Here is a 13,025-nt window from a genome sequence, read left to right on the forward strand (position 1 = left end):
GAATCTGACATCATCGTTAACATTTGCAAAGGAAGATGAAGTGCTACACAAGCAGCGCTTTACTTTCTAGGTCCTGCTATGACTGCGATACTGGGTCTTGGTTAAGAACTGGGTTGACTGGGAGTCCTTGGTCTTGGTGGGTTTTCTAGGAGCAGGTTGAAGCATGACTTTGACCACCTCTGTGCTGTCCAGATTTGTCATGGCACATTGTCATCAAGATGGTGCCGTGGACAGCAGCCTCGGTTCTGCTCTCTCGTACTTTTTCTGTTCTTGTTTATTTGCCCTGTGATGGCCCAGCATCCCCGCGACCATGAGAGCAGGATAAGCGGCTCAGATAATGGATGGATGGATGGATATTTAGTTTCCAGAGCCCACTCCCTGATCACATACAGCAGGGAAGAACTTCTAAGTCTCCAACTGTCCACTGAACAAACTGAACAGACTTTTTTTACCGACTTTAATTGAACATGTTAAGGAAAGTCTTGCCAAGGTCTTGATCAGTACAGTCCTGTGCGGACTACGATGAAGACGCTGAAGGGGGAAGCGAGCCGGAGCGCTCGTTAAACTGCGACAACAGGGATTTAGAACCACACTCTCGTCAATCCACCTGGTGAATGTCCACTCACTGGCCAACAAGACGGACAAACTGCTACTCATAAACAGAAAAAACTCAAGACTTTTCCAGATCTGCTGGTCTGTGTCTCACTGGAACCTGGCTTAGTGAGCATATCACGGACAGTACACTTCATCTGCCACAGTTCCACCTCCTCCGGGCGGACCGCAATATGGCGCTATCTGGGGAAAAAACAGGGTGGTGGCATATGCTTCTACGTAAACAAAGGTTGGTGTACGGATGTCACAGTGTTGAAGAAATCATGCAGGCCTCACTTACAGACCTTTTACACTGACTCTAAACCATTCTCACCTGGGAATCTTCATCATTTATTCGGGTCGGTGTCTATATCCACCCCAGCCCTGTGTTAAAGAGGTGTTAAAACACCTGGCTGATCAAATTACAAACCTGGAGCGCAAATATCCAGACTCCTTCCACACCTTCCACATCCGATCTAGTTCTTCCCTCAGGCCTTGGTATTTCTCTAGCTTCTCATGCTCTTCCTGATGTTGCCGTCACTTGGGATTGCTACAGCAATCGCTACCGGTGTCTTGTGTTCTTTGTCGACCACCACAATGTCTGGTTAGCCAGCCAGCACCTGCTTGTCAGCCTGGACCATGAAGTCCCAAGCATGGGGTTAGGCTTATAGGGTATAGGGTTTTATATATGCACCTGAACAAGTAATGTAAATAACAAGAGGCTTCAAATATCTTTGGTTTTATTCCCTTGTGTGTGTGTGTGTGTGTGTGTGTGTGTGTGTGTGTGTGTGTGTGTGTGTGTGTGTGTGTGTGTGTGTGTGTGTGTGTGTGTGTGTGTGTAGGGTTCGACCAGTATTTTATGTCTCGTTCTCTGGAGAACAACAGAAGGAACATTTGGTTTAATGAGTTCTGGGAGGATGACTTCAGATGTAAACTCACCCGACCAGGGATCAAGATCGACCCAGACAGGAAGAAATGTACTGGTACGTCGGTCTGTCTGTGTCTACATGCCTGTCAGCCTGTCTGTCTGTCATTTTGCCTTTCTGACAGACGAGCTGGACCCACAGACAAAAGGGAAGTTCTTGTTAGATTGCTGACCTTTGACTTCGAGGTTCAGTATGTTTAAACTTTGGTTTATTGCAACACACTAACCAAACAAATCCAGTCACAACCCAGATAGCAAAGAATCTTTGGCCCAAATATGGCCCACATCTGCAGTTATCTTACGGCCCACATTTGGCCGTGAATGACGGCGTTGACTCAGGATGAGTGTGGCTGCCTCAACTCGGGCCCACATCTGGCCCACGTAGTATGTGCTGTAACCCAAGTCAAGCCCGATTCATTACATTTGGGCCATGCCTAGCCCACACAACACTTGCCGTAACCCAAGTCAGGCCCAGTTTTTGACATTTGGGCCACGTCTGACCCACACAACAGTTGCCAGTGCCGTAACTGAGCCTTAAGTACCAAAAGTGCCCCAGATTAGGCACAAATGTGTCTGCTATCTGGGAAGTTACGGTTACTGCACATTCAGTTGAGGTACACCTACACTAAGTCAACACCAAACACACAAAAAACACACACACACACATGCACACACAACGTAAACAATGCACACACACACACAGATGCACACACAACATAAACAGTGCACACACACACATGCACACACAACATAAACAATGCACACACACAAACACACACACACAACACAACACACAAAGTAAAACAGGATAAATAAATAAATATACACACCACCCAGCATACACACACACGCACACGGAGTACACATCTAACACTCAGCAGAACCTCTTGACATGTCAGTACACCAGCTCATTTATGTTTCTGTGTCTGTCTGTCTGTCTGTCTGTCTGTCTGTCTGTCTGTCTGTCTGTCTGTCTGTCTGTCCTTCTGTCTGTCCTTCTGTCTGTCTGTCTGTCCTTCTGTCTTCTGTCTGTCTGTCTGTCCTTCTGTCTTCTGTCTGTCCTTCTGTTGTAGGAGATGAGAGGATCGGTAAGGATTCTCCTTACGAGCAGGAGGGCAAGGTTCAGTTTGTGATCGATGCAGTTTACGCCATGGCCCATGCACTCCATAACATGCACCAGGACCTCTGTCCGGGCTCCACGGAGGTCTGCGCCAACATGGACCCTGTGGAGGGACGTCTGCTGCTCAGCTACATCAGAGCTGTCACCTTCAACGGTCAGCGAATATATCAGATACACACGTTACTGTATCGCTCTGTTCCTGTCTCTGTATGTCAGTCTCCCCACTTCTCTCTGTCGCTGTGCATGCTGGGAGTTGGGTCTGTGAGGGTATGTGGTTGGTGAGAGTATGTTGCTCTGCTGAAAGCTGTTTTTGGTCTTTTTCTGTTGTGTCTGAGCTTGCATGTTTTGTGTGTTGTTCATTTTGTGTTGTTTAGAGCTGGGAAGACGCCCTTCCCTTCTCTCGCTCTGATGCCGCGAGGGTTTTACCAAGCCCGTCTGTCACGTTGGAGGAGGTTCTCATAATAGTAATACAACACGTTGACCAAAGAAACCTGTCCTATACTTCCATAATGAATAGAGGAGTGGTTGTTTTTCCGACAAAGAAACCCCTTGCTGCTCAGCTGATTTGACAGCGATGTGCTTCCAGGTTTCACCGACAACAGTTCCTTCAGTCAGGGTGGCTATCTCTGCTGTTCCCCCATCCATCCTGAATGAGATGCTGGAGAGAGAACTAATGGTTATAAACTGTTCCACACAGTCCCTGGAAGTTACTTTCAGGCTGGAACATGAGGAGGGGTTTTACATGGTGTATGTGAGTGTGGGGATTAGGGTTGGGCATTGAAAACTGGTTCCAAATCCAAATTGGAACCGGTTCCAAAATTCCGATTCCAATGGAATCGTTAAGAACTTCAAATGTCGATTCTGCCTATCGATTCCTAAATAAATTTCACTCGCGCTAAAGTTAGTTTCAGTTTCCGTGGCGGCGGCATGCAGCTTCCGGAGTTTCCGCCTCCGCAAGTTAAATGTGCACCATCATGGACCAGAGCAAGCGGCGGTCGAAAGTGTGGCTTCATTTTGCCTTGAAAATTTAAGGGTCGGCACAGTGCAACGCCTGTGGCAACATTATTTCGTGCAAGGGAGGACGCACAACAAATGTGGCCAAACAACTTGGCCTACATGGTGTACAGATGAACCAGTGTACCGTGTTTGACACGTTGCACCGGTCTCCATCTCCTGCCTCGGCGTCCTCTTCAGCAACCCTGAGCAAACAGCAAGCAGCTCCTCGTCCCAACTGGGTAGGTGAAAATTAATAATGTGTGTCTTCTTCGCAACAGCGAGACAGCAAACAACTTATACATGAGCGAACTGCTATAGTATGCAGATACTGAAATTTGTTTTTTTTTCTGTGCTGAAGGCTCACGTGTACAGCCTGAGAAGGCAGATATGCTCATTTTTCTAAACAAGAACTGTTTCTAATTTAAGGAGTTTAACACCTGGTAGTCCAGACCGGGGTGTGACTGTGTCTTTATTTCTTCATCTTCATGTATGAAGACAGTTGTTGTAAATGTAAATATAGGAATGAGACACTCACATGAATGATCTGTTCTTAAAACAGAATGGCTTGTATAAAGTTTTTTTTTAAATACATTTTTCTTCTGTGAAAGAAGCATGTGACCTGTTTTGACCCAGCCTCTCAAAGAACCGGATTTGAAAAGCAGAATCGGAATCGTTAAAATCCAAACAATGCCCAACCCTAGTGGGGATGTTCATCCACTCAGAAATGAGCAGTCTGGTGTTTGCTGGTGGAGTCCGAGTTAGGAGAAGAAACAAGGAGATGAGAAGGTAAAAATAGTCCAGAAAACACATTTTCCTCAGATAAGGTTAATGTAAGTCTTTAGAAAAAGCCTGAATAAGTGCAGGTTGAAGTAAATCAAATCAAATCCTTAGTTCCCATTGAGGAGAGTGTAGAAAGCTGGGAGAGGGCAGCATATCGATGAGCTGCCCATCACTTAGAGCCAGAGAAATGAAGACAGTGAGGAAATGGACTGTGTTTCTGTTTTGGATAGTCTGCCTGTGCCAGATTCAGTTTCTCAAAATGGTGATGAACAAGCACACTTTGGATAATAAAGTTTTTGGGGTTTTTTTTTTAAATCCCCCCCCTTTTTCTCCCCAATTGTATCCGGCTAATTACCCCACTCTTCCGAGCCGTCCTGGTCTGATTTTGACTTGGAACTGCTCCACAGCAAATCTGAAAGTCACCCCCCTACATCTGTCAGACCACTTTTTTATTCAATTCACAGCCTCCTTACTGGAACATCCTCATGTTCCTCCACAAATGGTCTCCTTCCACTGAAACTTCTGGTCCAACACACCAACCCAGCTTTCGAATGAGGTTTAGGCTTCCATGCCTCCTCGTGATGAATTCTCTTCACTCCCTGTCAACGGGGCTACAGATACACTCTGTTCCTCACTAGCCTCTCTTAATCTCTGCCCAGTCCAAATTTAAAACTCATCTTTTTGCCTTAACCTACAATTAGTTGCCTTTAAGTTGAATACTTCACAACCTGTACTGCATGGCGGAACGGTTTCTGTCTCAATGAATTTACCAAGCACTGTTCTGCTGATGAGATTATAGATTATTGACAATATTACAATGTCATTTAGCAGATGCTTTTATCCAAAGCGACGTACATGTGAGAGTTAATACAACACAAGCAAGGATCTAAGCAGGAGAAAACAATGCAAGTAAGTGCTAAAAAACCAGGTTCAAGTCCGATAGGACATATAGGTGTCCACAGACAGTGCACAAAGGCAATGCATAGGGTGCATAGAAGCGATTTTTTTTTTCCTTTGTATTTTTATTAATACCATCAGGTGTAGAGGTGTTCATGAAAGAGCTGGGTATTTACTTTCTTCTTAAAAAGGAAGAGGGATTCAGCAGATAGAATGGAGTTTGGTTACTCATTCCACTACCGGGTAACTACACAAGAGAAGAGTCTGGCTAGTGGCTCAGGGCCCCGTTGTGGCAGAAGTGCCAGGCGCCTTTCATCGGCAGAGTGTAGTGAGTAGGACTGAGTGTAGACCTGAATGAGGGAGTTCAAGTAGGCAGGAGCTGTTTTATTTGCTGTTTTGTAAGCGAGCATTAAGGTTCTGAATTTGATGTGGGCAGCTACTGGGAGCCAGTGAAGGAACATGAACAGCAGAGTGACATGTGCTGTTTTGGGTTGGTTGAAGACCAGATGCACTGCCGCGTTCTGGATCATTTGCAGAGGTTTTAAAGTGCATGCAGGGAGACCTGCCAGTAAGGAGTTGCAGTAGTCAATGCGTGATATTACAAGAGCCTGTACCAGGAGGTGTGCTGCATGTTCATACAGGTAGGGTCTAATTTTCCTGATGTTGTACAGGGCAAATCGGCATGACCAAGCAATCAAAGCCACGTGAACCTTAAAGGTTAGTTGGTTATCAATCATGACACCCAGGTTTCGGCAGACTTTGTGGGCACGAGTTGGGTTGGTCCGAGCTGGATATTGATCTGTTGTTGTGAGGATGGACTGGCTGGGATGACAAGGATCTCAGTCTTAGATACGTAGATTAAGCTGAAGGTGGCATTCTTTCATCCATGCAGAGATATCAGCAAGGCATGACGATATCCATGCTGAGACTGTGATGAAGGTCATCTGTCAGGAATGATAGGAAAAACTGGGTATCATCAGCATAGCAATGGTGTGAGAAACCATGGGAGTAGATGGTTGCACCGTGAGAAGTGGTATACATTGGGAAGAGAAGGGGACCAAGCACTGATCCTTGAGGCAACCCTGTGGGTAAGCCGTGCAGTTTTGGACACTTCTCCCCTCCAGGATACTCTAAAAGAGCTCCCCGAGAGGTTGGACATGAACTAGCAAAGGGCAGATCCTGAGATACCAAGCTCAGTGAGTGTGGAGGGGAGGATTTGGTGGTTAACTACTATGTCAAAGACAGCTGACAGATCTAGCAGCTATAAAGCTGAGGACTGATCAGCAGCTCTACCCAAACGCAGTGATTTCATTACCAACAGGAGTGCAGTCTCTGTAAAGTGACCCCGATTAAAGTCAGACTGATTTGGATCGTACAGATTGTTCTCAGAAAGGAATTCAGAGATTTGGTTAAAGACCATGCGCTCAAGTATTTTTGATAGAAAGGGTAGGAGTGAAACTGGTCTGTAGTTTTCAACCTGGGCTGGTTTGAGTGTTGGTTTTTTTAGCAGCTGGGTGACACGAGCTTGATTCAGTGCAGTGGAGAATACACCCGTTGTAAGCGAGGAGTTGATGATGTGTGTGACTGTATGGTTATGTGCGGAGGAAATGGTCTGTAAGAGGTTGGATGGTATCGGTTCCAGTAGATACTAGGTAGTGGGACGAGAGTCCAGCAGAAGCTTGGAGACTTCGTCCTCAGTCAAGGGTGAGAATGAGGTGAGTAGGCGCTGTTAACTGGCAGCAGCAGACAGAGTTGATCAGGCTCAGAGAACTGTCAAAGAAGGTTGAATGAGTTCATCTGGATACAGCGTTTATCGACAGATATGTTTCATCACTCAACTAAGTGACATCTTCAGACTGAAGATGTCACTTAGTTGAGTGATGAAGCTATAAGGATGACCCATACAGTACTGCCGTAGATAGATTTATTTATTCCTTAAATTGTGTCCAATATACCTCTGTCAGCTTGCTATTACGTGCAATATACAACTGCAATAATTATGAACAGCTGTACTCTGTGCAATAACTGAACATGTTAACATGCTGCTGCATCTTTTTCTCAGTGTAACTTCTGCTATATTTTTATACCAATGCTCTTGATCAATCCTACTTTTATATATAAATAAAAATCTCTTTATTATATTCTATAATACTTCAGTTTAGTTTTAGTTCTCAATATTATGTATATTCTCTATATTATTTGCTTTATATTCTTCCTGCTGTGTGTATTTTTGACATTGTGTGCCTCTGGATTATACCAGCTGTAATGACGCTTTAATTTACATCGGGATAATAATAATATTAATAATAATACAAATAATAATAATAAACTTCATATATATAGTGTAGAAGAATTGAATTGAACCCAGCCACTGAGGATGCACAAGGCAGTGCATTCTTAGTGCCGGTCCCAAGCCCGGATAAATGGGGAGGGGTTGCATCAGGAAGGGCATCCTGCGTAAAACTTTTGCCAAATCAAATACGCAGATCATAAAACAGATTTCTCTACCGGATCGGTTGAGGCCTGGGTTACCCATGACTGCAACTGGTACTGTTGGCCAGCAGGGTAGCAGTAGAACTATGCTACTGTTGGATGAAGGAGAAGGAGAGGGGGAAGGCATGTCCACAGGCAGCGGGAGAGGAGGAAGGGTAGGAGTGTGGAGGTGAGAGTCAGAATTTTGAATGTTGGCACTATGACTGGTAAAAGGAGAGAGCTGGCTAGAGATAGAAAGGAAAATACTGTAGGTATTTTTTAGACTTATCTAAGGCATTTGACACAGTTAATCGCCATATTCTTCCTCAGAAGCTTTCACATCTTGGAGTTAGAAACTTCACTGCTTGGGTTCACCAGTTACCTTAAAGATAGACAGCAGTTTGTGTCCTATAATGGAACCAAAACTCCTTTTCTTCCCATACTCTGGCATACCACAAGGCGCAGTTCTTGGGCTGTTGTTATTTTTGATATATATTAATGACCTCCCCAATGTTTCAGACAAGCTGCCTAAAGTTTTATTTAAAGATGACACAAGTGTCTTCTATTCACATAAAGATCCTGACAACATAATTAAGGTGTTAAAGGAAGACATTAATAAGCTGTCTATTTGGTTTAAGTCCAACAAACTGTCACTTAACTTTAAAAAAATAAATAAGCGTCATCTTTTTTGGTCTTAAATCAGGTATTTTTAACTGCTCGTCTAAAATTATAATTGATAACATCCCCATAACTGATGATAATTAGCTGGCATTTTACTAGCGTGTTCAGTAGTACGAGGCACAGAGGCTGTGGGCTCCAGCGTGTAGCTGGCATGTTGCTAACGTGTTCAGTAGTACGAGGCACAGAGGCTGTGGGCTTAAGCGTGCAGCTGGCATGTTGCTAGCGTGTTCAGTAGTATGAGGCACAGAGGCTGTGGGCTCCAGTGTGTAGCTGGCATGTTGTTAGCATGTTCAGTAGTACGAGACACAGAGGCTGTGGGCTCAAGCGTGTAGCTGACATGTTGCTAGTCGTGTTCAGTAGGACGAGGCACAGAGGCTCCAGTGTGTAGCTGGCATGTTGCTAGCATGTTCAGTAGTACGAGGCACAGAGGCTGTGGGCTCAAGCGTGTAGCTGGCACGTTGCTAGCGTGTTCAGTAGTACGAGGCACAGAGGCTGTGGGCTCCAGCGTCTAGCTGGCATGTTGCTAGCGTGTTCAGTAGGACGAGGCACAGAGGCTGTTCTTGTGTGCTTTTTTTAGAATATGAAATCTATGTTTCATGAAGATGAGATTCTCTACTTTGGACAAAAGTCCCCTTCCTCTCCCTTTCTCTACGCCTGTCTCCCTTTCTCCCAATCCTCCTCACGCAAATTAAATCTCTCTCTCTCTCTGTCTGCCTCTCATATTGTCTTTTTTTGTGTCTCTCCCTTTATCTGTCTCTCACCTTAAAGGTAACATGTTGTTATGTAGCCATGAACATGCCATCATTTTACATACACGCATACACACATACACATACACACTGAAAAAAAAAAACACACACACTGCAAACACACACACACAGACACACTGCAAACACACACACACAGACACACTGCAAACACACACACAGACATAAACACAGAGAGAGAGACAGGGTGAGACACAAACTGAAGTGGTGAGGGCAGGTGGGAGTGGGAGTGTGCAGTCGGTAAGCTGTTGGAGGTGTGAATAATTGAAGTGCTCCATCTGGCTGTAAAAACAGAGAAACAGAGGAGTGGGACAGACACATGGAGAGGAAAAGAGGCAGAGAGGATCAGAGGACTAGAAAGTGACAGAAAACTTTTTGTCTTTCCATTGTAGGGCTGTTATGGATCAAACTTGATGAAAATTCAACTTAAAACCTCAAACCGAGAAAAGCAAAACGTCAACATCCAAAATGTTTCTGATATCTAAACATCCCTATCTTAACATCCGCACTCTCAGTAGCCCAGCTTCCTTTAAAAAAAAATCCACCTTCAATCAAGAGAGAAGTTGTGGTCAAACCTCTACTAAAGAAACCACAGCTGTATCCAGGTCTCTTAAGAACTATCTACCAGTCTCTAATCTTCCATTCTTTTCTAAAGTGTAGAGAGAGTTGTGTTTCAACAACTTTTGACTCACGTAGAAGAAAACTGTCTATATGAACCTTTTCAGTTGGCTTTCAGGGCCTGTCACTCCACTGAAACTGCTCTGACCAGAGTGGTGAACGATCTCTATAACGTCAGGAGGATTCGCCCATTCCTCACCGACGAGACGGCACAGGTGCTCATCCAGGCTCTGGTCATCTCCCGGCTGGACTACGGCAACTCCCCCCTTGCTGGTGCCCCGGCGTCGGCCATCAGATCTCTGGAGCTTGTTCAGAAAGCTGCAGCTTGTCTGGTGTTCAACCACCCCAAGTTCTCCCACACAACTCCCCTTCTCATGTCCCTACACTGGCTCCCAGTAGCTGCTCGCATCCAGTTTAAGACTCTGGTGCTAGCCTACAGGGCAGTGAAAGGAACAGCTCCTTCCTATCTCCAGGCCATGGTCAAGCCCTACACCCCCACCTGACCACTTCACTCTGCTGCCTCGGGACGCCTGGTTGCCCTGTCGCTCAGAGGCCCCTGCTGTCGATCGACCCGGTCCCGGCTCTGTTCTGTCCTGGCCCCACAGTGGTGGAATGAACTCCCCACTGATGTCAGGACAGTGGAGTCGCTGCCCATCTTTCGGCGCAGGTTGAAAACTCACCTCTTCAAGAACTACCACCCTGTTACTTGTTCTTAGCACTTATTGTATTCACTCATTTAAAAAACAAAAACAAAAATTTCTTGCGCTTTTACTTAGATGCTTGTTTAGATGCACTTATGACCTCTGATGACTAGTAGTTCTCCTGATTTCCTATGTTAAATGCACCTATTGTAAGTCGCTTTGGATAAATGCATTGGCTAATTGACTGTAATGTAATGTAATCTTCTACTAGCTATGGACTCTGATTCAACTTCTGTGTCTTTATGCATGCTCAATAATCCAGGTAAGAAACTCAAAGAAGGTTGAATCAGTTAATCTGGACACGTTTATTGACAGAGACGTTTCATCACTCATCTAAGAGACCTCTTCAGTCTACACTGACTGCAGGTATCCCCACCCTTATAAACAATACAGTGGCATAATGACCCAAACCAACGATCAGTTTCATATGCAGATAGGCGTAACCTTTAACTAGTGTTTCAGTGGCCATATGTATTATTCACAGAGGATTTGGGAATGTTTGCAATCACAGTATTGTAAGATGGTGACAGATCCTCTATGTGGCAGGAGCGTTGGAAAAGTTGAGACCCGTATTTGGCATCTCGGTTGCTTTCAAACCCCAAAACACGCTGCGTCACAAGTTGGTCCACCTAACGGATCGGGTCCCCCGGCACAAACAGAGCAATATAGTGTACACTGTTAAGTGCCAGGAGGATTGCCGTGATTTGTACATTGGGGAAACCAAACAGACGCTGTCCAAGAGGATGGCACAACACAGGAGAGCTAACACGTCAGACCAGGACTCCACAGTCTACACCCATCTACAGGCCAGTGGCCACTCTTTCAAGAATGAGGATGAGCACATCCTTGATAGGGAGGAACGCTGGTTTGAACAGGGAGTCAAAGAAGCCATCTATGTGAAGAGGGAACGACCATCCCTGAACTGGGGGGGGGGGTATCCATTTTACACTACCACCTTACAATGCTGTGGTTGCAAACATTCATAAATCCTCTTTGAATAGTACACATGGCCATTGTAACTCTAGTTAATGGTCACACCCATATTTGCATATGCGAAACATCATTGGTTTCGGTCGTCATGTAACTGTGTTATTTTTCAGGGTGTTTCTGTAAATAAACGTGTCCAGATGAACTGATTCAACGTTATTTGATTCCACCTCTGTGATTCTATTACTGGACCTCAGTGCAGCCTTGACACCATTTGTCATTATATACTATTAGACCGAATAAATTACAATTTTGGTGTCTCTGGCTTAGCTCTGTATTGCTTACGTCCACAGTTATGAGGATGAGCGGATGTACGGACGGACGGAATTGTGGACATAACTTGATATGTACAACTTGAAACTTTTAACCCGTTTGCTGGTAGGTGCAGGTGAAAGTTTGTTGACAGTTGTGTGCATGTCGTTGACACACCAACAAACTGGAACCAGATATGACCGCTGCAGTAGAAACCGGAAGTCAGTAGACTACAGTTATGCACAGAGTCGACTCAGTCTTAACACAATGGGGCTGATGCTTCTGCTGATGCTACAGCGCAGCTGTGTGTCTAAATATGAGGAAGTACCACAGCTGAACCTGCCCCCATCTGATTTTCACAACAAAGGAAGCAATAGAGGGCTTGACCCGCATCTGCTCACCCAGCTATTGAAGTTCAGAGAGTGAAACTTACAAGTGCTCATTCCAACAAAGCCTGATAACAGCCTATCGAAACATTAGCAACTAAGCTATGAACTGATAATAAGGTCAAGGGAATCCAGCAGGCAAGCCAAGAGTATAGAGTCACTATATGCTGATGATCTTTTACTCTACATTTCTGACCCTTTAAGCTCTCTTCCCTATGTGCTTACCGTTTTTCAAAACTTAGATAATAGTTCAGGTTATAAATGAATATGCACAAGAGCAAACTACTCATTATCAACTCTAAAGCGAGGGAGATTTCAAATCAAATCAATTTTATTTGCATAGCCCAATATCACAAATTACAAATTTGCTTCAGTGGGCTTAACAGCAACACAACATCCTGTCCTTAGACCCTCTCATGGAATAAGGAACAACTCCCTAAAAAAACCCTTTAACAGGGAGGAAAAAGTAGGAAGAAACCTCAGGGAGAGCAACAAAGGAGGATCTCTCTCCCAAGACAGACAACGCGCAATGGATGTTGTGTTTACACAATTTACACAATACAACGTTGAAAGAGGATAAACAGAATTATAATGGACATATAAAATTTATGAAGAATATGATGCACAGGATGCCAAGCAGTGTCCAAACGCCAACGGAACAGCCCAGAACCCAAGCCACACGACCAGCATCATCATGTAAAAAAAATTATATGGATTTATAAAAAGAAAATGTGATGAGAGGAGTGGCAGGCAGCGTCCAAGTGGCGACCACCATCACCATGGAGACCTGGGAGGAGAACCGACTGCACGTGCACACAACGGAGACTCATGACACCATTCACACACAGAAAA

At 44.8% G+C, this 13,025-nt stretch overlaps 1 protein-coding gene across 1 annotated transcript in view; it reads left to right on the plus strand.

Moving 5' to 3' along the window:
- The window catches only part of grm6a (glutamate receptor, metabotropic 6a), a 71,669-nt gene that overhangs the window by 20,926 nt on the left and 37,718 nt on the right, over positions 1–13,025 (plus strand). Inside the window, exons 5-6 of the mRNA XM_056275501.1 lie at positions 1,434–1,574; positions 2,590–2,790. Of these exons, the coding sequence (XP_056131476.1) occupies positions 1,434–1,574; positions 2,590–2,790 (342 nt within the window). The remainder of the gene's footprint in view (positions 1–1,433; positions 1,575–2,589; positions 2,791–13,025) is intronic.

Source organism: Lampris incognitus, chromosome 2 (genome assembly GCF_029633865.1).
Source record: "Lampris incognitus isolate fLamInc1 chromosome 2, fLamInc1.hap2, whole genome shotgun sequence".
NCBI classification, from domain to species: domain Eukaryota; kingdom Metazoa; phylum Chordata; class Actinopteri; order Lampriformes; family Lampridae; genus Lampris; species Lampris incognitus.